Source organism: Lissotriton vulgaris, chromosome 6 (genome assembly GCF_964263255.1).
Source record: "Lissotriton vulgaris chromosome 6, aLisVul1.2, whole genome shotgun sequence".
Classification (NCBI taxonomy): Eukaryota; Metazoa; Chordata; class Amphibia; order Caudata; family Salamandridae; genus Lissotriton; species Lissotriton vulgaris.
Window position 1 is genome coordinate 686,830,906 of NC_141694.1, and position 25,175 is coordinate 686,856,080.

The 25,175-nt window shown below is 49.1% G+C and overlaps 1 protein-coding gene across 1 annotated transcript in view; it reads left to right on the forward strand.

Annotated features, from left to right (window-relative positions):
• Nucleotides 1-25,175, forward strand: part of ASCC3 (activating signal cointegrator 1 complex subunit 3) — a 2,217,780-nt gene that overhangs the window by 1,634,804 nt on the left and 557,801 nt on the right. The window contains exon 19 of the mRNA XM_086926668.1: nucleotides 5,573-5,659. Within this exon, the coding sequence (XP_086782794.1) occupies nucleotides 5,573-5,659 (87 nt within the window). The remainder of the gene's footprint in view (nucleotides 1-5,572; nucleotides 5,660-25,175) is intronic.

The window sequence follows — 25,175 nt, forward strand, 5'->3', positions numbered from 1 at the left end:
AATTGTATTAAGCACCGCGCTTTGCGGGTCCCTGCCCACGTCTCGGATTAGTGGCCATCTTAGGTGGGGCTGACGACGCCAGGCGTTCTGCGCGGTCTAGTCTCAGAGGCTGGACGCGCATTTAAGCGAGGCAAACCTTCGGTGGGCGCTTTGACAAGCTTGTGCTACACGGAGAAGACCTCGCCTGGATAACGCTGCTCTTAGCAGTTTTTAAAACTCCCGTTTTTTATCCTTATAATTTTCTTTTCTGTTGAATATTTAACCCTGTTTTTAAATCTGTAAACTGGCCTACAGCTTACCGCACTCTCCCCCGCTCACTGCACATAATTGTATTAAGCACCGCGCTTTGCGGGTCCCTGCCCACGTCTCGGATTAGTGGCCATCTTAGGTGGGGCTGACGACGCCAGGCGTTCTGCGCGGTCTAGTCTCAGAGGCTGGACGCGCATTTAAGCGAGGCAAACCTTCGGTGGGCGCTTTGACAAGCTTGCGCTACACGGAGAAGACCTCGCCTGGATAACGCTGCTCTTAGCAGTTTTTAAAACTCCCGGTTTTTATCCTTATAATTTTCTTTTCTGTTGAATATTTAACCCTGTTTTTAAATCTGTAAACTGGCCTACAGCTTACCGCACTCTCCCCCGCTCACTGCACCTAATTGTATTAAGCACCGCGCTTTGCGGGTCCCTGCCCACGTCTCGGATTAGTGGCCATCTTAGGTGGGGCTGACGACGCCAGGCTTTCTGCGCGGTCTAGTCTCAGAGGCTGGACGCGCATTTAAGCGAGGCAAACCTTCGGTGGGCGCTTTGACAAGCTTGCGCTACACGGAGAAGACCTCGCCTGGATAACGCTGCTCTTAGCAGTTTTTAAAACTCCCGTTTTTTATCCTTATAATTTTCTTTTCTGTTGAATATTTAACCCTGTTTTTAAATCTGTAAACTGGCCTACAGCTTACCGCACTCTCCCCCGCTCACTGCACATAATTGTATTAAGCACCGTGCTTTGCGGGTCCCTGCCCACGTCTCGGATTAGTGGCCATCTTAGGTGGGGCTGACGACGCCAGGCGTTCTGCGCGGTCTAGTCTCAGAGGCTGGACGCACATTTAAGCGAGCCACGCTGACGCGCAGCGTCATCGCGCAGCGGGATCGCCGGATTTCCGCCGGAGTTACGCCTGAGTTCAGCCCGTCTGCGCCCGTCCGCGCTGAGGACGGGCTGCTGGACGGGTTGCCCTTTGCTAACATGTCCTCAGGTACGTTAACTCTGGATGGCCGCGTACATTACACCTCCACGGCACTATATTTAATGCGACCCTCCACCCCCACCACTTGCACTTTATGCATCTTGCCTCTTCATTATTTTACATGTGCTGGTTGCAGCTTTTCCACTGGCAAAATGCAGCTTTCTAAGACGCAACAAAACATAAAGCATTATAAGGGAAAAAGGAAGCCTACCAAGGGCCATACTCCATCCCCTTCTTCGCTCCATTTTTGGAGCTTAAATTGTAGATCGCTTCCTAAGAATAAATTAAACATCTTCGATTTCATAACTGAGGAATCTCCTGACGCTCTGTTCCTGACCGAGACCTGGCTACATGCCAGCTCGGGTCCGGACATTGCTGCAGCTATTCCTTCCAACTATGTTGTGCTGCATCAGGATAGACCCTCTGGTAAAGGTGGTGGAATCGCAATCATCTTTAAATCCATCTATCAATGTAAACTGGAACTACTACATCTTCCAGGTAGTGAGGCAGCATTATTTAAACTAATGATGAATCCCCGATTGACGCTTTCCGGCCTGCTAATTTATCGGCCGCCCGGAAATGCTGCTTCTTGGATCTCCTCACTTGTTGATTGCCTATCAGCAACACTATTGAAATCGAATAATTTCACTATTCTTGGTGATTTAAACATCCATTTAGAAGATGTTAATAATCCCCTCAATAAATCTTTTCTTTCTGATCTTGAGGTTTTTAATCTCAAACTCTGTAATTCTGGGGCTACTCATCTTGCTGGCCACCTCTTGGACCCAATCATTTCTACTCTTTCGTTCGATTGTACTCAATCGGCGCGTCCGCTTGTTTGGTCTGATCATTTTGCGATACACTTTGTGCTACCACCTGGTCTCTTCTCGGCCAGTGTTTATGTGGAGGAAACTAAATCATCCTACCGCTGGGACAGGCTCGATGTGGCTGCTTTTAATCAGCGTCTGACTGAGACAATTCCGTCTTCTATCAACATTGAGCAGGATTTGAATGCCCCCATTTCTTGTTGGTTGACAGATGCAGTGACTGCTCTCGCCCCTCGCTCTAGTAGCAAATGTAGATCCTTGCGCCCCCCAGCACCTTGGTTCTCTGATGAATTGAATATCCAACGTGCTAAATGTAAAGCCCTGGAGAGGAAGTGGAGGATGTCATACTCCGCTCCTTCTAAAGTGACTTACAAAGAAGAACTGAAATCCTATCATGCAAATTGCAAACGTGCCAAGGCCTCCTACATTGCTTCTACCATTACTCTAGTGCAAAATTGTCCTCGGACTCTCTTTGCCACTGTAAAGAAACTCACAGGAGCTGATACCACTCCCGCGCTGCCGGCTTTAGATGGTATACAATGCAATGCCATTGCAGACTTCTTTATATCTAAGGTTGAGGGCATTTATCAATCTTTGGCCTCCCTTCCACCACCAACTGATTTCCCCCAACTTGTTTTTTCCTGCAATGTTTCCTTCTCTCCCACTGAGTTTATTCACAACTGGATACCATTTGATGACTCCTCCTTCCTGTCTTGTCTAAACAGCATCAGGTCAGGTTCCCCGCGGGACCCAGTCCCTATGAAGATATTAAAACAACTAGACCTTGAACCACGGAGATTCCTAATGAGGTTACTAAACATCTCTCTTACTGAATCTCGGGTGGCACAGGAATGGAAACATGCCATGGTCGTTCCTTTGCTCAAAAAATCTGGTGCTGACATCACAAATCTTGCTAACTTTAGACCTATATCCCTGCTGCCAGCTTGCTCCAAAATATTGGAACGCCACGTCAACACCCAGCCTAATGAGTTTGTTGAAAACGTGGGATATCTCCATCCGTCCCAATCGGGCTTTTGCGCTAACTATTCCACCGAATCCGCACTCCTTGGGGTGACCGAGCGACTCCGACGCGGTATCGATAGCGGTGAGACCTTTGCGCTTATTCTCCTTGATTTAAGCGCTGCTTTCGATACCGTGTCTCATTCCACTCTACTGGAGTCCCTCCGCTCCCTTGGTGTTGTTGGATCAGCGCTTGCCTGGGTGGCCTCATTTCTCAATGAGCGCACCTTTCAGGTTTTCTCAAACAAAGCTGAATCTGCGATTCATTCTTCAGCCTACGGCGTCCCTCAAGGGTCTATATTGAGCCCTCTGTTGTTCAATATCTACATCAGACCACTTGCTTCCATTGTAGAGGACGCCGGTCTGTCTATATATTCATATGCAGACGACACGCAGATGGTGTTTTCTCTTACTAGCAGCAGGGTTCAGGAAATTTCTGCCCTTAAAATTGGCCTATCTCGTGTTGCAGCTTGGATGCAAGCCCATCTGCTGAAGCTCAACGGAGACTAGACCGAGGTTATCATACTAGGCAAACATAAAGATCTGTGGGGCTCTAGACACTGGCCCTGGCCCGCTGCCTACCCCTGTGCCTGTTGCCCGTAACCTCGGCTTCCTGATCGACGATAAACTTTCGATGAGGCAGCAAGCAACCAAGGTCGCTGCAATCTGTTTCAACACCTTACGCTGGCTGCAGAAGATCATATGGATGTTGCCTGAATCCTCTCGAAGAACTGTCGTACAGGCCCTTGTGATGTCTCGCATCGACTATGGCAATGTGCTTTATCTAGGAGCGGATAAAGCAACAATTAATAAACTCCAAGTGGTACAGAACTCAGCCGCTCGCCTTTTGCGTAATGTTCCACGGAGAACGTCCGCAATGCAAGCTTTGCGTGACCTGCACTGGTTAAAAATTTCAGATCGTGTGATCTTTAAAACTTTGTGTTTCCTGTTTCAGATCCGTCAGGGTTCTGCCCCCATCTACCTTCATAACCTTGCCCAGCCATATCTACCTGGCCGTTCCCTTAGGTCATCTAACAATGGCAATCTCTTGATTCCAAGAATCCGATTGGCAAAAATGGGAGGCCGCTCATTCGCATATCTTGGACCAAAGATGTGGAATGCTCTCCCGCTGGCGCTAAAAACAGAAACTAATCTTCTGGCTTTTCGCAAAAAATTGAAGACCTTTCTGTTTTGAATTCCCCTGCTATGATCTTTTCCTTTGCACCCGCTTGTTTTCTTCTTCAGTCTGTCCCTGGCGCCGGGAAACCCATTGCGGGTAGCTGTGCGCAATATAAATTCAATAAATAAATAAATAAATAAATAAATATTTTACTTCACATAAAAAAACCTGAAAGGGTCGTTATAGTTAAGTGAAATTGTTAGTTTAAACATACCATTTTAAATTAACAAAACCACTGAAATTCACCAGTTATAAGTTATCTCAAGTATTTATAACTTATACCCTAAAGCAACTATAGTGCACACCCTGGCTATACGCTGCTAATGACCTCACATATTACATCACTATTGACCTTTCCATGACATCATTGATGACATCACTGCAACATCTGAATTGACATAATTGATGAGCTTCTGTCGTAGCAGAAAAGGGGGGATCATGCACCCGAGACTCTGCACCCTATACCTCCATGTGTAGAGCTAGAGTTGAAACAGTTAAACGCATCCGGTCTGCTGGCTGCAGTAGTCGATGTAAAACATCATTCTCTGCCAGTCAATTTTAATTCCGGTTGATCAAGTTGAATTACGGTTGTCAAGCCTACAGCAGAATAATAGCTTGCAAACTCTTTACAAACATATCATACCTTTAAAACTTGCCTGTCATTTTTCTAAAAGTGTCTATAGAGTGACTAAGAAGATTTACTTTAAATTTGAAAAAGAATCTTCAAAATGTTGATATGTAAGCATACCGAATATGGTGTCAATCAGGCCTGCCATCTTTTTTTTTTTATTGTCCACCATGTAAATATTGAAATTTCGAAGGTAGTGAACATTTAACATGGAAAGTCATGTTTTGGGAGATCCCTTCAGACTTCGAAACTTTTTGGCCAATCCTTATGAACCTTTCAAGGATTTTCCAGAAGAGATTTTTTTAATGTTAAGCTTCTTACCGATTCACCCTGCTGTGCCAATTTTTCTACAGACTGGCACTCTAACCACAAGTTGCAAAGAGGCTATTGCTCAATTTGTTACATATATACATATGGAAAAATGTCAACCAAATATCACGCTCAGAACAAGTACGCTGCTTAATGTGCCATAATAATCTTATAAAAACGAAACCCCCAACAACTTGTTAACCAACACGGTCATGATTTACAGCATAAGAAATCGAACCTTCAGGGCTTGGTCAGTGTTCTGCTTGCAGCCACTCATGTAGATCACCATCTCCATTCCATCAGGTCATATGGTCATGAACTGCAATTAGATTTTTGAAAATGCTTTCAAGTAACCCACGTTTATGTTTTTATAGACTTTCAACGAGCTGTTTGATGCCCACAAAACAGAAGGAGATATTCTTTCTATTGTATCAAAGGCAGAAGAATTTGAACAGATCAAGGTAAGCTGTGCTACACTTCGCTAAATAACACACTGTTTTTTTATACATATTAGTTCTTGGATGCAGTTCGCAGTGACTAACCAGTGCATCAATAAAGTATGTTTTTGTAGTCCAAAAATTCAGTCGGTTATATTAAAATATGTGAGTCCTTCTGTATGTGCGTTTTTATTATCTGAGGATTAAGGCCGTTAATGTTTTTTTACTAATTCAGTGTACTAAACACATATTAGCAATCCTCATGCTTTTTGTTTTTGGGGGGAGGAGCGTGGTCTAATGAGCGTGGCAAGTGTGAAAAGTTATAAAAGGTGAAGATTTTTTCTAAAAGGGGTCTGGGCATATAAATACCTCAAAATGTTTATTAGTTTATGAGAAAACGATAAAGCAAATGTACTGCAGGGCACAGTTCTTCTCTTTGCCATCTAAGAAAACATTCACCTGGACCTTAAGCACTGCAGGGTGAGTAACTTGCCTATTCCTTTAGCTAACACAATGAGCCCTACAAAAAAACTCAATAAGTAACCCTGAATCTTCCACCAGGCTGTGCAAAAAAGTTCTCCTGAGTCTACTTATGAAAATTAGAATTCCCCTGCTCCACAATCAAGGCCAACCAGTTGGCCCACTGAGGTCTGGCATCCTTTCAAACAACGTTCTGGATTCTGCAGAGTGTCCCCCACCCACCAACATCTCTGCTTGTACCTGCTCCACTATCTTCATCACTCTCTTGGTCCTCTAGCTCATACTCTGTGCTGGCAACTGCCTGCTTAGACTTATCAGAAATGTCATGTAGAGCAGTCCTCAGTTACAATTTGAACTAGAGAAAGGCCCTCTCACCTGGGGACATCTCCATCTCTTCTGGAGTGTCTGGCATGGGATTTCCCTTGTCACTCCTAGACCTCCATCCCAATAGGGAAAAATACCCCCCCACCCCCCCCCCCTTTATTTTCCTACAATCATGGCTTCCGGAGGTATCCTTTGAGCATTCTGCTCTAAAAAAATTACATCAATTCCCACAGTCTCAGCACAATCACCTTCCACAGGACTATCCAGTGTGGGCCATTGTGACGTAGGTGGGGTGAGCCCCAGTGAAGGTGTCCGCGGCGAGGACCGCAGGCTTCTAAATCTGGGTGGTTGCAGTCCTGGTTAAATTGCAATTACAGTGGTGTGGTTAACTCCCATGAAAGCTGAGTGAAACCTCAGCATCCTGTGTTCCAGACATCACCCTTTTCCTATTCCACTATTAAGGGCCAATCCATGGTCGTCAGCACCGGCGCAGATGGCACATGCCACAACGTGACACTTCAGGCTGACAGGGGCGGATCCTCCGCTAAGGTGCCCCACATTCTGTTCATCGATTGTTATTTTTGCATTTGTCACCCGGATTGGGATGTGTATGCCCAGACGTGGGTCCCATGCTCTTCATTGCCACCGGAGTCAGGCTAGCCTGGCTGATGAGGGATGATACCCCGAAACCGGTCCTAGGATGCTTGTTTCCAGTCCAGTACGGACTTGGCCTGGCAGTTCGGGCTGGACTGTTCCCATTGGGAACAGGGTCAAGACTGATTTGCATATGGCTGGGTCTAAACTGGAATGGTGTGGAGAGCAAAAAACTATGGATTTAGGCCCAGAACTCTGTACTGGGGTGAATGTATGACATTGTTCTCCCTTCTTCCCTGGACCAGAAATTTTCAAAAACCTTTATTGAGAAAAAGCAAGACAGAAACAGTACAGCGTGCTGTATCTCAGTGCAGTACATAAAATCAAAAGCAGAATATGTGCTCCATGAAACATTAGCGTCAATTGTCTACACAGCGGATAAACATGCAAAGAATATCACAGCTCCATCACAACAAGGTCCCTCCCACAGGGGAAAAATCACATCTAGTGGCAATGGCTATAAAAGGGCCAGAGAGGAGGGGGCGGAAGTGCCCTCTACAGGGGGGGTGATGCAGTCAATGGCCGGCACCGGCAGCCACCGCGGAGTCAGGGCCGGCGGGGAGCGCAGGAGAGGCAGTGCCACTAGGGTGGGAGCGGGAAAGGAGGTAGGTAATCAAAGGGCTCCAAATATCAACAGGACGGGACCTAGCCGGCATTAAATCCCAGAACTCCGACAAGAGAGTCTGGCATCAAGAGGCATCTTCAAGCCAGCTTTCAACCTTGGGAGCCGGCTTGCGACCCCAGCACATGGCCACCCTACGCCTGGCGAGGACCAGAAGCATCGCAATCAAGTGGCGGGAGGCGTCCGGGCAGAACTTAACAAACCCTAGGAGGCACAGAGGTGGATCAGGCTGCACTGTCGCACCAGTGATGTCAGAAATAGCAGAACAAACTGTCCTCCAGAACTCCGAGACCCTCGAGCAAAGCCAAGCCAGATGGGCGAAGTCTGCTGCAGGAGCGGCACAGCACATACAGTTGTCTCCAGGAATGAGCCTGAGCCTATGGACTTACACCGGGGTACGGTAGAACCTATGCAGATACTTGAAATGGATCAAGCGAAGCCGGTAGTTTGGTGACAGTTTCCTCGTTTGATTACAACAATAAAGCCAGTGAACTGGCGAGATCTTGGCTCCAAGATTAGTTCTTCATGCCTCCCGAGCACGATCTGAGGTGATGGGAACGGACGCCAGAGTAAGAGCATAAAGTTTGGTGACCAATTTGTGTGGGGACGAAGAAGTGTAAATAAGATCCAGAGCAGGCATATTGGCTGGGGCTGAGGGAAGGTGGAGTGCAGCTTCCGACATGTGGCACGTAGCTAGTAGAACAGAAGCGTGTCCCGTGGCCCCGATGCGTCGGGGAGCGAAAAAAAGGTGTTCTCCGGATAGAGATCCACCACCGTCGCAAGGTTCAGGCGCGCCGCACTCCTGGACATCCTGGAGGCCTGGAGAGAAGGAAAATCTGTGTGGTTTGTTATGGGCACAGATTTAGCGGAGAGCAATGGGACGTCAGACATCCGGCGTATGCCAGACCAGGCACATCGAAGCGTTGTGACCGTGTCGACCTCAGCTCGAGGGCGCACTGCGGACGTGAACAGATCCATGGACAGAGGCCAGGGGGAAGCTAAATCCCTCTCAATAGCAACATGAGGCTGGTAGGGAGACGGGTGGATTCAGAAATGCAGGAAACTAGCCTGTGCGCATAGTGCATATAGCTTAAAATCAGGCGCGCCCATTCCGCCAGCAGACATGGGAAGAGTAAGAATATCATAAGCTACTCTTGGTTGTTTACCTGCCCAGACCAATGAAATAACTAGAGAACACAATTTGCGAAAAAAGTGCGCGGTAAGGGGGATAGGAATATTTAAAAACAAGTAAAGGAATTTTGCAAGAACCACCATTTTGGCGATGGCGATTCGACCCGCCAAAGACAGCGGGAGCCTACTCCACGATGGGATCTTGGATTCTAGCCAGTCAACCGCGCATCTGAAGTTCGATCTCCACAGTCGTCCAAATCTCTGCTGAACCAAACGACCGAATAGCGCGTTGGGCGGAGGCCCAGACAAAGGGAAAGTTAAGGGGAAAAGGCACCATGGCGTCAGTCAGGGGGAAGAGTACCGACTTGCTCCAGTTTACCTGGATGCCCCACAGCCCACCAAACCGAATGATTTCGCGGGCGAGGGGGCTAAGGTTCTCTGGGGAGTGACTAACATAAAGCATAATGTCGTCCGCATACATTGAAACAAGTAAGGCGCAAGACGAAAAACCAAGGCCCCTGTGGGTATGGTGCTGCCGCAGCCTGTCAGCCAGGGGCTCCATTGCTATAGCAAAAAGCATGGGCGATAGTGGGCACCCCTGTCGCATACCCCGAGCGATAGCAGTAGGGTCCGAAATTTGGCCATTAATGCGGGTTAGTATACAGGAGTCTGACGTTGCGCAGGAAGTGGTCGCTAAAACCCATGCATGGCAAGATGTAGAATATTAAAGGCCACTCAAGCATGTCAAACGCCTTGGTGGCATCAAGCAAGGCAGCCACGGCCTGTAGATCAGGGTTAATTTGATGCAATACCGAGAAAATCGTACGGAGGTTGTGGGAGGTCGCCCTCCCAGGGATGAAACCCGATTGATCAGGAAGAGCGATGGTAGGCATAAGCAAGAGAAGACGGGAAGCAATCAACTTAGCGAAGATTTTGTTATCGATGTTTATAAGAGACAGGGGACGGTAGGAATCGCGGCAGTCCAGGGGTTTATCGGGTTTAAGAAGGAGGGTTAACAGCGCCTCGCGCAGGGAGGGCGGAAAGGAGCCGGAATCAAACAAGTCATTATTCATTGCAGCGAGATGTGACTCCAGAAGACCGGCAAACGTCTTATAGAAAGAGGCCGGCAGACCATCTAATCCGGGGGCCTTGTCGCCGGCAAGACTGTTGATGGCCGCCAATATTTCTTCTCTGGAGAATGGTTCATCAAGAAATTTGCGATGGTGGTCTTCCAGCCATACCAGGGCGATGGAGTCAAAATATTGGTCAAAGTCCACTCGTGGCAGAGGTGTGCCAGCGGAGTAGAGTTGCGAGTAAAAGTCAACAAAACGGGACTTGATGATTTCCTGGGAGGGAGTCCGGTCCGAACCGTCGTCACTTAATGCTGTGACATCGGAAGCGGCGCGCGGTGGGCGAAGAAGGTTGGCGAGGGTGCGCCCAACACGGTCCCCCTCACCAAAACGGCGCGCCCGGCCCTCCCTGCCCAGGAATGACAATTCGCGACCAGCCTCGTCGGAGAATTCAGTGTGTTTCTGGCAAAGTTTTGCCAGTGTCTCTGGACTAGGGCTTGCAGCCTGCGCGGCCTCTGAATCCCTAATTTACCCCTCGAGCTTCTCTAGAATGGAACGAAGGACGCCTACCTGCTTAGATATACACTCGCCACGGATAACAGCCTTGAACCCTTCCCATAAGGTAGAAGCATACTCCACCGAGCCCACATTAAGATCGAAATAAGTGGCGATCGCGGTCTGGATGTCCGCACAGAAGATGGTTTCTCGGAGGGCAGTAGGGGAAAGGCGCCAAGTAAAACCCCGCTTCGGAAAAAGGGGAGGACGTAGACGGGGGCGTGCTCGGAAAAAGTGCGAGCCATGTGCCTCACATCGGAACACCAGGACAGGACGTCCGGGGAGGTCAGCCAAAAGTCTATCCGGGACCAACAGCCCTGTGCACCAGTGAAGCAGGTGCCCTCTCGCACCTCAGGGAAGGAATTGTCGCCAAACGTTGTGGAGGGCATTTTCGGGGCAAATAGACGAAAGAGCTGCAGCGGCGCATGGGTGAAAGGATTGGAAGCCCGACTGATCCAAAGCCGCAGAGGAAGTAACGTTAAAGTCGCCGCCCCAGATAATCGCCGCAGGACCGCAAAAGGAGATGAGGTGTCAAACATAGGTGAAAAAGTCTGCATCATCACAGTTGGGTCCATATACTGCAGAATCGTAACAGGCTGCACCAGTAGCAAGCCGTGTAGAATCACATATCTACCCTCCGGGTCAAGGATTGCCCTGTCTGTCTGCCAGGGAAGGCCCCGACGCATCAGAATAGAGACGCCCCTGGAGTATGAAGAGTAGGTGGCGGAGTGGGATTCCCCCCAATACCTGGATCAAAGTTTGGAAATAGTCCCCGGCAGCAGGTGTGTCTCTTGAGGGAGACAGAGATCAACTTTATGGCGCTGTAAATGGGAATGGATCATGCGGGCTTTGCGATGATCATTCAATCCCCGAATTTTCCAGGACCAACTCAGCCATGAGGTGACAAGCGTGACATTGATAACATACTCAGTAGGGGCGGGGCCTCACTAAAGAGCGCAACCATCACAAGGAGCAGGTGGGAAGGGGGGCATTGATCGATGTTCCGGACCAAGGGGGATGAAGACCCCCAGAAATGCACCGCCGGTGGGAAAAGTAGGCGTGACTGTAGGGGGGAAGTACGCAAGCAATTAGCGTATAGACAGTGCCTAGAGCGCAAAACTCTGCGAGGGATAGTGAAGGCTGAGCCCCAAGCAGCACTAAAGGGGGCTGGCATATTGGGAGAGAGTGTGATCCAAAGAGCCACAGGACGCCCTGAAACCAAAGGAGAAGAGCAAGTCAAAAAGCACAATGAAACGTAGCCTGCAACACTAAATGCGAGTAGCCAGAGCAAAGAGCACAACACAGTGTCAATGATAAAACATGTAAAAACAATAATGAGCAACGTTTCTGAAGCTGCCTCCTCAATAGAGGACCCAATCCCCTCCAACAAAGAAAACTCACCCACCCCGCACCCACTCCAATCCCCCAATCAGGCTGAGTAACCCACCCACCCCACCCCAGAAACCCCCAACTGGGACAGGAGAGAACCGCTTTAAAATAGGGAATCATCCCGTGGGGGCATGGCAGGGCTAGGCGTACACCCCTGCAGTTAAGCAGGGTGGCTAAGCTAAGGTGGTGTTAAGCATCGTTCAGAACAAGAGTAAATGAGAAAATAACACCATGTCTGCACTTCAGTCATTGTCATTTAAACGATCCAAACCGTCAGGCTGCGATTTGGAAGGTGAGGAACGGGTTACCCTCTCAAGTTTCTTGGCAAATGCGAGTGCCTCCCTCGGATCCGGGAAGACAAGTGTTTTTGCCCCCTGACGGATCCTCAACTTCGCCGAGTAGGCCAAGAAGTACGAGGCTTCATGATTTTGAAGGATGCGTTTGGCGGGAAGGAATTCTCGCCGGGCCGCTTGGACTGTGAGGGTATAATCCGGGTAGAAGGAGAGTGCGTTACTTTGGTGGTTAATGGTGCCTTTATCTTGTGCCGCACGGAGGATGGCGTCCCGGTCCCGGTAATTCAAAATTTTTGCAATGATGGAGGTGTGGGGGGAGCCCGGGACCGGGTCGCGGACCAAGGGAACGATGAGCACGCTCCACGATGAACACCGATGAGAGGTCGTCACCAAAAAGTTCCCTGATTAGTTGTTCCACAACGTCCTCCATCCGCGAAATATTGGTGGATTCCGGAAGGCCCGTGATACGGAGGTTACTCAGGCGGGAGCAGGAAGATTTTATCCATCTGGAGCAACTTCTGCCGATCCCGGGTTGTAGCATCTTTGGCGTCCGACACCCTGGTCTCGACATGGAGTAGGCGATTATCGTGGGAGTCCACAAAGGCCTTTACTGAGTCCAGTCGGGCAGAGAGTTGGTCCAACTGGGTCGCAATTCCAGTCAAGGTCAACTTGACATCGAGCATAATGGCCTTGAAGTCGTCGTCCCAATTAGGGGGGGGGGCGTCCATAGTGGCAGCGGAATCGCCACCTTCGGGGCCAGCACCATCCTCTCGGGAGGACTTGCGGAGCTCGAAAGCTATCTTCGACTATTTTGGGTCCGACTTCCCCATAATAAGAGACCCAGCTGGCAAGAGGAGTCCCACAGGAGGCTGAAGACAGGAGGCGAACATAGTTGGGAGGGGCACCCTGACCGCAAGCAGCAGGAGGCCAGAGGCAGATGAAAGTCCTACAGGACCCCCCCCCTGGTGGCCGCCTCAGTCAGAAAGAAACCCCCCCCTGGTGCGGCATAAAAGACGGTGGGCGGCCAAGGTAGTGAGTCTGTGGAGAGTGCAGTGACACTTTATTGGCGTAGCGGCAGCAGATGAGGTAGTCCGACAGGGGCCCAAGCAAGCAACAGAACGGCATACCGCGAGTGAAGCAGAAGTGACACAAGGTCGTGGAAAGCTGGGAGGGAAGCTAAGAGGTTGGCAGTACACACGCAGGCAAGGTAACCAAAGTTGGCCACATGTTCCAAACCAGGCCACTAGGCCAGGCCAAGAAACACTGAGGGTAGAGAGGCACCCCGGCACCTCGCAGGCCACAGGGGGCAAGGCCGGGCAGAGGAAGCACAGCCAGGCGGCAGACACGATGATCAAGAAGATCCGAGGCCAATGCCGTCTCCGGAACCAGCAGGGGCCGCCGTACCCGCCTGAAGAGGGAGAGGAGCGCTCCGCGCGGGAGCCGACGTGTGCAGGCCAAGAGCAGGGGGGGAAGCCAACCGTGCTACCGCGGTACCCCCAACAGCTGGGACCAGGCGAGCTGAGGGCAGAGTCAACAACGCCGCTGGCTCAAGGCCCAACCCACAACACCGTCCGCGGGGAGAAAGTCCGGGCCGGAGGAGACGTATCCGGGAGGCAGGCCAGGCGCTGGGCAGGATAGCGTCAGTGGAGGGCAGCACCCGCAACAGCGGGACAGGAGAGCCGCCAATGGAGGGGGGGGCGCCGAGCAGAAGCAGCACTAGCAGGGAGACGCGGGGGGCCCACTACTCACCGAGCCGAGCCCCGGTGCCAGCGGCAATAGCAAGAAGCGGCAAAGGAGGCGTAATGACGGTGTAATCAATGCCGTGGCACCCCGAGCTGGGCGGAACAGCCCGCGGGCCCCCAACCCCGCCAGCAAAGCCCCAGGGGCAGCACCACTTACCCGGATAAGTCTGCTGCACCCCCGATCGCGCACCGGCTGTGCGCCGCACCAGAAGTCCGCCGCAGCCCAGAGTTGAAGCAGGCCGTCCCTCGCGGGAACAGCAAGGCAGGCCCAGCGTCGGTCTCGGGTGGCACTGCACCGGCACTGGACGCAGCCGGGAGACAGCAGCGGGACGATTCAACACCCCACAAAGAGCGGAGTCTGGAGAATGCTGTGAAGAGCAGGTAAGATGTAGGAGCCTGCAGGATAATACCGGATAATTAAGCTTGGCCGGCAGAGTCCACTCAGAATGTGGCCATCCTGCAGCCCGCCAAGCCACGCCCCTGGGACCGGGCTACCTTGAATTGCATATGGCTGTGTCCAAACTGGGGTGGCATATTGAGCAAAAGAATGATGGATTAAACCCAGATCTCTTAACTGGGGGTGGGTAGTTGATCTTGTTGTGTTTGCTATGTTTGGCCTAAGCGGCCAAAGGTATGCCCTGACGTGGGTCCCTTGCTTGCTGTGCCACTGTAATCAAGCAAGCCTGGCTGATGAGTGGTGATACCCCGAAACCGGTCCTTGGATGCTTGTTTCCAGTCCATTAAGGACCTGTCCTGGCAGTTAGGGCTGGACTGTTCTCATGGGGAACAGGGTCAAGACTGATTTATATATGGCTGGGTCTAAACTGGAATGGCTTGGGGAGCAAAGAAACCATGGATTTAGGTCCAAATCTCTGTACTGAATGTATGACATTGTTTTGCATTCTGTCCATCAATTGTTCTTTTTGCATTTGTCACCCCGAGTGGGACGGATATGCCCAGTTGTGGGTCCGTGCTCTGCATGCCACTGGAGTCTAGCTAGGCTGGCTGATGAGGGGTGATATCCCGAAGGCAGGACTGTTCCCATTGGGTACTGGGTCAACACTGATTTGCATATGGCTGGGTCTAAACTTTTATTACATGGGCAGCAAAAAACAATGGATTTAGACCCAGATCTCTGTGCAGGGTGAATGTATGACATTGTTCTGTATTCTGTCCAATAATTAGTCTTTTTCCACTGGTTTTCAGGTCTGCAAAAAAATAAAAATAAATTGATAATAACCCGCTGTAATTATAATTTTATTTTTCTGTGTGGATGCAGTTCAGCGGTGTGGGGCAGGGCTGGGCTGGGCTTCTCGGCTCACAGAGCAGGAGGTGGAGGAGTGTTTGTGGCACTTTCTAAGTGCGCATCACTGTTTGGCCAGCCGTCTTGGACCGGTCAAACAGTCATGCACCCTTAAAATGTTCTCTCCACCGGGTGGAGAACATGCACAGGCTCCCAGTCCCCGTATGCCATGGGATCCATTTTAAGATTTGATAATGCCATTAATTTAATTGCCACATCTCTGCTCCTGTGCCCCTTCTGCTCACACATTGCCCTCTCTCCATCTGTCCTCCCAGGCTTTTATCAGCACTCACTGGCCGTCTCTCTGCTGCCTGTCCCTTCTGGTAACACATTATCCCCTCTCATTCCTGCCCACTCTACTCATAGGGCAGCTCTGGCCCCTGTGTCCACAACAGCCTCTGCTATTTCTGTTCACACTGTCTCCTCTGCTCCCACCTCCTTTGAACGCTCCCTGTCCTCTAACTACCCCTTCTATTTGTGTATTCTTACTGCTGCTTTCTTTGTTCCCAACTATTCTTTCAAAAACATTTCTGTGCATCTACTTGGCATCTAGGTGTGCAGACAAAGCAATTTCAATTATTAATACCACATAATTCACAGAGTCGGGATTTGTGGAATTTTCCGATGGCACTTCCTTAGGTGGAAAGTCAACCAGGATGACTGGTTTTTCAACCCTAAGAATTTCGGCTATGGGCATGTTTGGGGGATTTTCAGGGTGGGCTACCCATAATAGTGGGTGAAGACCAGGGCCTGCTTTAGGGTGGTGCGACTGGTGCAGCCGCACTGGGTGCAGACCTGTGGAGGGGGCGCTGACCTGGGGCGGGTAGAACTGTGTTTAGCTATAACTTAAATTGGGAGATTGAGGTGCACTTTTGCTCAGTGGTAGTGAGAGAATCCGAGGGGGTGGTCATGGGGTGTAGGGGATCCAAAAATTGCACTGGGTGCAGACCTGTGGAGGGGGCGCTGACCTGGGGCGGGTAGCACTGTGTTTAGCTATAACTTAAATTGGGAGATTGAGGTGCACTTTTGCTCAGTGGTAGTGAGAGAATCCGAGGAGGTGGTCATGGGGTGTAGGGGATCCAAAAATTATTGTCCCACGCTGACAACACCCAGCTCATCCTCTCACTCACAAAGAATCCCGAAGACACCAAACTCTTCTTTCATGAAGGAATGTAGGACGTCGCAGCCTGGATGAAAGACAGCTGCTTGAAGCTCAACTCAGAGAAAACTGAGGTCCTCATCCTCGGATCCTGCACCTCTGCCTGGGACAATGCCTGGTGGCCTCCCGCCCTCGGGAATCCATCCACCCGTACTGACCACACACAAAACCTTGGCATCATCCTCGACTTCTCCCTCTCCATGAACGGCCTGATCAACGGTGTCGCTTCCACCAGTTTCAACTGCCTGCGCATCCTCCGCAAGACTTTGAAATGGATCCCCCGCCCGACTACAGAAGGACCGTCACCCACGCGCTCATAACCAGCAGACTGGACTTCGGCAACACCCTATACGCCGGAATCAACAAAACTCTTCTACACAAACTCCAAACCATCCAGAACGCCGCAGCCAGACTCATCCTGGGAACACTGCGTCACAAACACATGACAAAACACCTACGAGACCTCCACTGGCTCTCCGTAGAGAAGAGGGTCACCTTCAAACTCCTCACCCACGCCTAAAAATCCCTCAACAACATCAGACCCAATTACCTCAACGAGAGAGTCTCCTTCCACGTATCCAAGAAAAACCTCCGCTCCGGTGACCTGGCCCTGGCAGAGGTCCCCCGCATCCGCAGAAACAGAGCAGGCGGGAGAGCCTTCTCCTACATCGCAGCCAAGACCTGGAACAAGCTACCTGTGAACATTAGACGCTCCCTGACCCTGCACACGTTCAGGAAGGACCTCAAGACCTGGCTCCTCTACTGATTTGGAGCTGCACCCCCCAGAAACAGAGCAGGCGGGAGAACCTTCTCCTACATCGCAGCCAAGACCTGGAACAAGCTACCTGTGAACATCAGACGCTCCCCGACCCTGCACACGTTCTGGAAGGACCTCAAGACCTGGCTCCTCTACTGATTTGGAGCTGCACCAACCCCCCCCCCCCCCCCCCCCCCCCTTTGGCTCAGCTGAGGTCTGCTCAACTGCCTTGTTTCTGCTGCTGCTTCCTTGCCTGTAGGAAAACCACGAGCCAGCCCATGGGGCCCCGAGAACTGGCCCAGCAGATTGAAGCCTGCGGTATCCCTCGCCACCAGACCGAAGGGGGGCGGTTGACGAATCGACTTCAGGGGTGACTTATGTTGGCTAATATTGTTAGAAGAGAACATCCATCAATACATAAAATCCTTTTCAACCGCGAAATCAAAAGCAGACGATTTCTTGGTAAAATGACATACTTGCAAAAGAAAAAGTTTTCAACAAAAACTACGACCTAGTCAAACATTTCTCGTTTACAGCTTCTTGCATACCCAGATGGAACCGCAAATGCTGCTTTTCTGTCCATGATGGTAACATTGTTAACAATGCCGATTTATCAAACACTGAAGAAACGTCTGAGGAAACCACAAAGAATTCCCCCTTTGTGTGTGCGTACATTAATATCTTGCAATAAACTGCGGTTTAAACTGAAGTGACATCCCTCATCTCTGGAGAGAAAATCGGGTAATTCACTCATGCTTAGAGCACTCGTAAGTTTTTGTTATCCTTACTGTATATCAATGACACTTTACCATTTACATTAATGCATTCTTTACCGAACGGGCCACCTTTCAAATTGAACATTTGCCCTCTTTAACTAAAGTTATGCCAAAGTAGTCTGTCCCTAGCTCCACAGATATGTAGATGCGTATGCGTCTGCTTTTCAGCCAGGGGATCATCAAAGCTAAGGTAAAAAAAGAAAAAAAAGTCATGCATTATTCAGTCTCTAGCTACGAATATTGCTTTACTCGCACTGAGACTTAATCTTATTAACAGACAAAACTTTAATGCAATGAATTATAGTACTTCACTGTGCCCAGGCATGAATATATTATGCCAGATGCCGGCTATATGACAATAATGAATGCATTCCATGTTAATTCAAGATTGCTCTAATCCAAATGGTCGGAGGTGTCACTCTGGTTAAATAAAAAAAATGAAATCTCATCAGTTGAAAGATGGCTGGGTCAGAAGACTACATTTAGCATAACATTTTTTCCTCTGTCAATGGAAGCCTTAATATTACTTATGAATATTACAATATAAATGGGTCATTAGTAAAATAGCTTTAATTAGGCAGTGGCTGCTATGTAAGTCTGTTTTTATTTAAAGCCAAATTATTCAGGAAATGGGGGTGCAGTTAGCAAAATGTGAAAGGTCTTGATAACAATGCCTGTGTATTCAGGGTGTTTTTAGCCTCACATTATACTGCTTGAAGATGTTATTAATGCACAATACTCTTGTGACTATGCTCTCTTCGGCCATTATGTATGTGGGTCTTTGTAGAGTTACTACCAAGGGAATAATCACTAGGGGCTGTGGACTGATCTCCCCACAAATGTCACTAATGGCACCACCCAATGGGCAAGTCAACGAACTGCAGCTCATGTCTGTCTTTATCCCATTCTATCATTAGTACATGGCTGAGTTACAACAAGAGCTACTTGCAAAGCATCACAACAGGAAACAGGTTCTGTGCCGATGGAAGTTTAGCTTCAAGTACTGGCAGTGTTACAAGTCTAACAATCTGCAAAAAGGTAGTGTTACGCCCTAATTAGTACAGGTGTCTGGTGTAAGGCTCACAGGACTTGCATATCTCCAGCCAGGCTCCAACGTCAATCCAGACCTAAGGTTCACTAGCAGTTTCAACACCCAGACTTCACAGTGCTCTCAACATTTTATACTACTGGGCCAGGTTTCTTGGAGAGTCGATCTCCAAAATTCTAGCCACTGGTGAAGTACAAATCAGACCTTGTTCTAAAACAGAGTGCTAGTCACTTGCTTTAATCTTCTCACTTCCTCTCCTAGTCTCTTTGGTATAACCTTTTACTATCAGCCTTTGCCCACAGAAATCTTTTGAAAGGCAGAGACTTATATGTCAGAAGTCACTACCAAAAAGCATGTCAAATATATCTGTTTATCCAGGGAATTAGATATCTCAGGACTACACAGAATGACCACATTCACCAAAGGTATTGAAATCCATAGTAAGTATGGCTCTGGTGGTGCGTCCCAATTAGTCCCGTAATTCACCAATCCTGTTCTGATGTATCCCAAACTATCACAACACTTTATGATGGCTATCATTATGACTGAGTGCTTAAAAAAGCGTGCTTCCAATGTGTTGGTGTCCAACTTGTCCAATGGTCTTTGCTTTCCGAATAACATAGTACTGTTCTCTCAGTGCTCTGCCAGTTGAGACACCTAGCAACACATCTTAATGGCTTCTTTGTACATTACATTTTTGCTGCCTTCTCTGCATGCTGAGTCACCACTTCAGAATATTCAAGTAGACACTACAATATCTGAAAACACTGGTAAAGTGCCTGCCACCCCAATGAATTTCCCTTTGCCATTATTGATATAGCAGTGTATGAACTGAAATATAATCTTTGCCACTATGGTTTAGTTAAATATTACCAGCAGCATAGAAATAAGAACAAGTTGTCTATTCCCATCCAAAATATCAATATGACCAAAGATGTAGAAGAACTCTTGCACATACAGGGCGCCAGCTAATGAGTTTAGTATGCCAAGTGACAAATGTTTCTACTGCAACGGTCATGCATAATCTTTTCTTAAAAATATATTTATTTTTTATTGAAAACACACCAACCAAAGACCGGTACATATAAAAATAGTCACTGTACAAAATACCCTCTCCACTACATACTTGCGTTCTACATAGTGCCATTCAGCCCAGGGCAGATTGGGGGTACAAGCAAAAAGGTTTTCGTTATACATTTCCTGGCAATAATGCGAGACCTGATTATACATCAGCTGCAAACAGACGGCAACAGGAAGTGGGGGATGATGAGATTTAAAACGTCACCCCTACGGGGGAGAAGCCAACACCTCGGCTGTCAACTGGGCCATCATCGCCCGCCTGTCTCTCTGGAGTACCACCGTTGGAGAAATGCAGATGCCTCCTCTGTACCTATTCCATTTCCCCCACTTCTGTTCCCACTTTTTGAGGCAACCTTGACCTTTGAATACTGACTTTTCAGCCACCATGGCGCTATCCATTGCGTTTGCCCAGTCAACCAGGCGTGGAACTGTAGCCACCCCCCAGTGTTGTGCAATGTTCTGCTTCGCTATGATGAAGCCCATGGAGGCCCATGTTTGCTCAGCCTGCGTAAGATCGGACGCCCCCATTTGTTTAATAAGCATAGCTGGGGAGACAGCTCAATAGATTTACCTCCCTCCCTCGAGTTGACGGGCGATTCTCGTCCAGTAGTCGTAAATATGTGGGCAATCCCATATGATATAAAAAAAAAGGTGCCCATCTAGTTGCATTGTCGAAGGCAAAGTGGATCAGGGCGTCTACCGAGCCGGAATAGGAGTTTGGCTTCGAAATATGCTCGGTGGAGAATCTTGAGTTGGAGCAGACGCAGGCGCATCAGGATGGCTATTTCCCGGGGTGAAGCTAGAGCGTCCCACCACTTGTGCTCTTCATTTCTCCCAAATCCCTCTCCGACGCCTCTCTAAGTTTCAACATCGGGTCGGAGCGATTGTTGACCAACTTCTTATAGGTGAGCAAAATGGCCTTGCGGTCCATAGGATCCAACAACAAGTGGTCCTCCAGCAGGGGAGAACCGTGGAGTGGACTGTCTCTAGGTAAGACGGAGGACACCGCTTGAGTGATCTGTAAGTACCTGAATGTCTCTGACTGAGCCATCTGGTATTTAGCTTGAAGCTCTGGGAACGATGCCAGCCTCCCATTGACCCAAATATCTCTGACTGTGGAGATTCCAATCAAATCCCACTTGTTGAACCCCGGACAACAGTTAAGATGACCTAGAATATCAGGCTCCCACAGGGGAGTGGCCTTCGTCAGGCGTCCGCGCCATCCTAAGTTTCTGGTGACCAAATCTCTACCTTGAGCACCGTGGGGCCCGTTAAGTTAAGTTTGCGGGGGTCATGCATAATCTTGGTAGATCTATTAGTGGGAGTGGGCAGGCTTTCACCAAAAGCAGAGGTAACAGATTCAAGGAGAATGGGCTCGGGGTAGTCATCCAGCTCAAACACATGGGCTGTAGCCCAAGCAATGGAGTTGGATTTTCTATTTCATTGGAGCATCTTGTTCTGCTTTATCAAAGTTAGGTAGTGACCCATTGAAAAATAGAGTCAGTGACGGCCAATTTCTGTCCATCATGTTAAATACATTTCTGGGCAAACACCCATTCCTTTTTTCAGTCAAGGTCTCCTCGACTTTTCCAAGTGGAAGGTGGTTGATCTGCCCTATTGTGAACCTTGAACATTATGCCTAATGTATCATCAGCGAAGTCACATCCTGCCCTATTGACGTGAAACTCCCACGCACGGGAAAACATCACTAAGAATAAGTACTAGTTAGATTGAATAGTGTCTCTATTCTCAAAGGCTGATTCACAAAGAACTTGGTAATTTTGTGATTCCTAGATTTAAACCTATTATTTTTGAGAGAGTACTAAATATTTCTCGATTCACAAAAATCCTTAGGAGTGTGCACCTAAATCTTTGTGAATTATAGATTTATATCACATGCACCCACCCGTAAACAGGTGGTTTACCATTAGGGATAGGAACACCGTTATGTTTTATTTCTTTTCTCCAATGGGAAAACATTGGTTTCGGTTGAAAATAGCTTATTGTAACACCTTTAGTGCTGTTTGAGTGTTTTTTTTGCACACATTTAGCAGGCTTACTACATTCTTTTTGGGACTAAATGTTACTGTCTTAGTCTATAAGTGGTTTCAGACTAAAGAGTTTGGCAGATGGGTACTCCACCACAAATGTGATGGATATCTTGTCCACCTTATTAGAAGGGCTTCATATCCTATTACACTTGTAATAAGGTAGACAGCATGTCCATTATGTTTGTGACATAGTACCTGTCCATCTAAATCAGGACCTAAACCTCTTAAGATTAGGTAGCTGTGGGAGATTAGCCAAATATGACACCAACCCAGACTGTTCTGTAGAGAAGAATGCTTCATTTTACACACTATGGCTTTACAGATCAGATTAAAGTGTATTGCACATTCTGGCAAGTTTATCAGTGATTTCCAATGTTTTACTAATCTTCAAAAATCAGTTGTTATCGGTCTTTATGTTTTTTTGGGGCCGTATAAAAATTCATGAGGATAGTGTTTTTCCAGTGCTATAACGAATTTGACTTTTATTTCCTTCCCACCCTTGTTCATTACTATTGTCTATGCTTCCTTAATTATTCCCTATGCCTAATTTCCTTCTCTGTACTTTATCCTTAAACTTGCTCTAAGTAACTTTTCATTATTTCCCTCACCTCCCTGCCTGACTTATTTCACATCAGTTGAGCATCCCTTCCTCGCAGTCCAGTTCCACTCTGTCTAGGGCATGGGTACTCACAAACTTTCTCTCGGGGGCCAAATTTACAGTGTGGTTCGTGGCCGAGGGCCGCACCGGTGGGCGCGGGGTCGGAGGGGGAGGGGGGCGGTGCTAAAGCAAAAAAAAATGGTGACCATAAGGTTGAACACAGGTCCATACAGCAGAAGCCTTTGTCCACTGAGCCACCAGCCCCGCCATACATACATCCCTCTCTCTCCCCCTCCCTCTCTCTCCCTCAGTCTGTCTCCCTCCGTTTCTCTCCCTCGGTTTCTCTCCCTCTGTCTGTCTCCCTCTTTCTGTCTCCCTCTTTCTGTCTCCCTCTTTCTGTCTCCCTGTGTCTGTCTCCCTCTGTCTCCCTCTGTCTGTCACCCTCTGTCTGTCGCCCTCCTCCCTCTGTGGCCCTCCTCCCTCTGTGGCCCTCCTCCCTCTGTCGCCCTTCTCCCTCTGTCGTCCTCCTCCCTCTGTCGTCCTCCTCCCTCTGTCGTCCTCCTCCCTCTGTCGTCCTCCTCCCTCTGTCGTCCTCTTCCCTCTGTCGCCCTCTTCCCTCTGTCGCCCTCTTCCCTCTGTCGCCCTCTTCCCTCTGTCGCCCTCTTCCCTCTGTCGCCCTCCTCCCTCTGTCGCCCTCTTCCCTCTGTCGCCCTCTTCCCTCTGTCGCCCTCCTCTCTCTGTCGCCCTCCCTCTCTGTCTCCCTCCCTCTCTGTCTCCCTCCCTCTCTGTCTCCCTCCCTCTCTGTCTCCCTCCCTCTCTGTCTCCCTCCCTCTCTGTCTCCCTCCCTCTCTGTCTCCCACTCTCTCTGTCTCCCACTCTCTCTGTCTCCCACTCTCTCTGTCTCCCACTCTCTCTGTCTCCCACTCTCTCTGTCTCCCACTCTCTCTGTCTCCCACGCTCTCTGTCTCCCACGCTCTCTGTCTCCCACGCTCTCTGTCTCCCACGCTCTCTGTCTCCCACGCTCTCTGTCTCCCACGCTCTCTGTCTCCCACGCCCTCTGTCTCCCACGCCCTCTGTCTCCCACGCTCTCTGTCTCCCTCCCTCTCTAACTCCCTCCCTCTTTGTCTCCCTCCCTCTCTGTCTCCCTCCCTCTCTGTCTCCCTCCCTCTCTGTCTCCCTCCCTCTCTGTCTCCCTCCCTCTCTGTCTCCCTCCCTCTGTCTCCCTCCCTGTCTCGCTCCCTGTCTCTCTCTCTCCCTCCCTCTGTCTCCCTCCCCCTCCCTGTTTCCCTCCCTCTGTCTCCCTCCCTCTCTGTCTCCCTCCCACTCTCTCTCTGTCTCCCTCTGTTTCCGTCCTTCTGTCTCCCTCCCTGTTTCGCTCCCTGTCTCTCTCCCTCCCTCTCTCTGTCTCCCTCTCTGTCTCTCTCTGTCTCCCTCCCTCTTTCACCCTCTGTCTCCCTCTGTCACTCTGTGTCTCCCTCCCTCTGTCACCCTCTGTCTCCCTCTGTCACTCTGTGTCTCCCTCCCTCTGTCTCCCTCTGTCTCCCCCTGACAGCCGGGGCTGAGACAGCTTAACGGTGCACGCACACTGCCGCACCTGAGTAGTTCACAGGTCTTTTAAAGACCATTTACATGTTAATAAAGCTTTGTTGTATTTCACCTCTTAGCGCCCCTGCATCTCCACACTGACAATCACTGGAATCCCCCGGCCCCCACAGAGCAGAGTCTCTCGGAGAGGGGCTGCTGCAACCCGCAGTGTTTGCTAACACTATTGAATTTTTTTTTTAATACACAGGTAGGATGTCTGCAAGGTCCGCGGGCCGCTAAGGAAGGCTTGCCGGGCCGCTGGCGGCCTGCGGGCGGTACTATGAGTACCCATGGTCTAGGGTGTGCCTGGATGGGGATATGTTTGAACATTTTCAAGAATTCCTTGCAGTACATAATCAGTTTGTAGTGAGCATTTAACAGACTTTTCTAGTGCTCTGTTCTTCTGACAAATAACCAATTATCGATTGAAAGAAGCTTTTCTACTTAGAACCTGGGATATGTGTTGGAGGTACTTGGTTCTTTTCACTCCAAGACTTTCCACACTACCTTATTCTTTTTCTTGAGAAACCAAGAAATGACTCGAGAATTAAATGTGGTAGTTGTGTCTGCTCTGGGCATATTCCTTATTTACCTGGACTTAGACAATAAATCTGCTTAGGAATTAATATGCACACTATACGATTTAGGATATTTAGTGACTGCAAACTCTTCTGTATAAAGATGCAGGTGAGATGGCAAAGAAACTTCATGGCATGCAGGATGCCTTGAATCAATTGCCTGTACAGTTCATACTGTGAATTGTTTATTTTAAGTTGATGGGCCATGCCTGTGACCTTTTGTGTTTATTTCAAAGCCAGCACATGGATTGATTTAAGAACATGTCCTTTTATCTGTGTTTGCTAAAAAATTGTGCTGCCTGCAGCACACACTGGGAAACACAGAACAATGGTTGCATCCTTATAT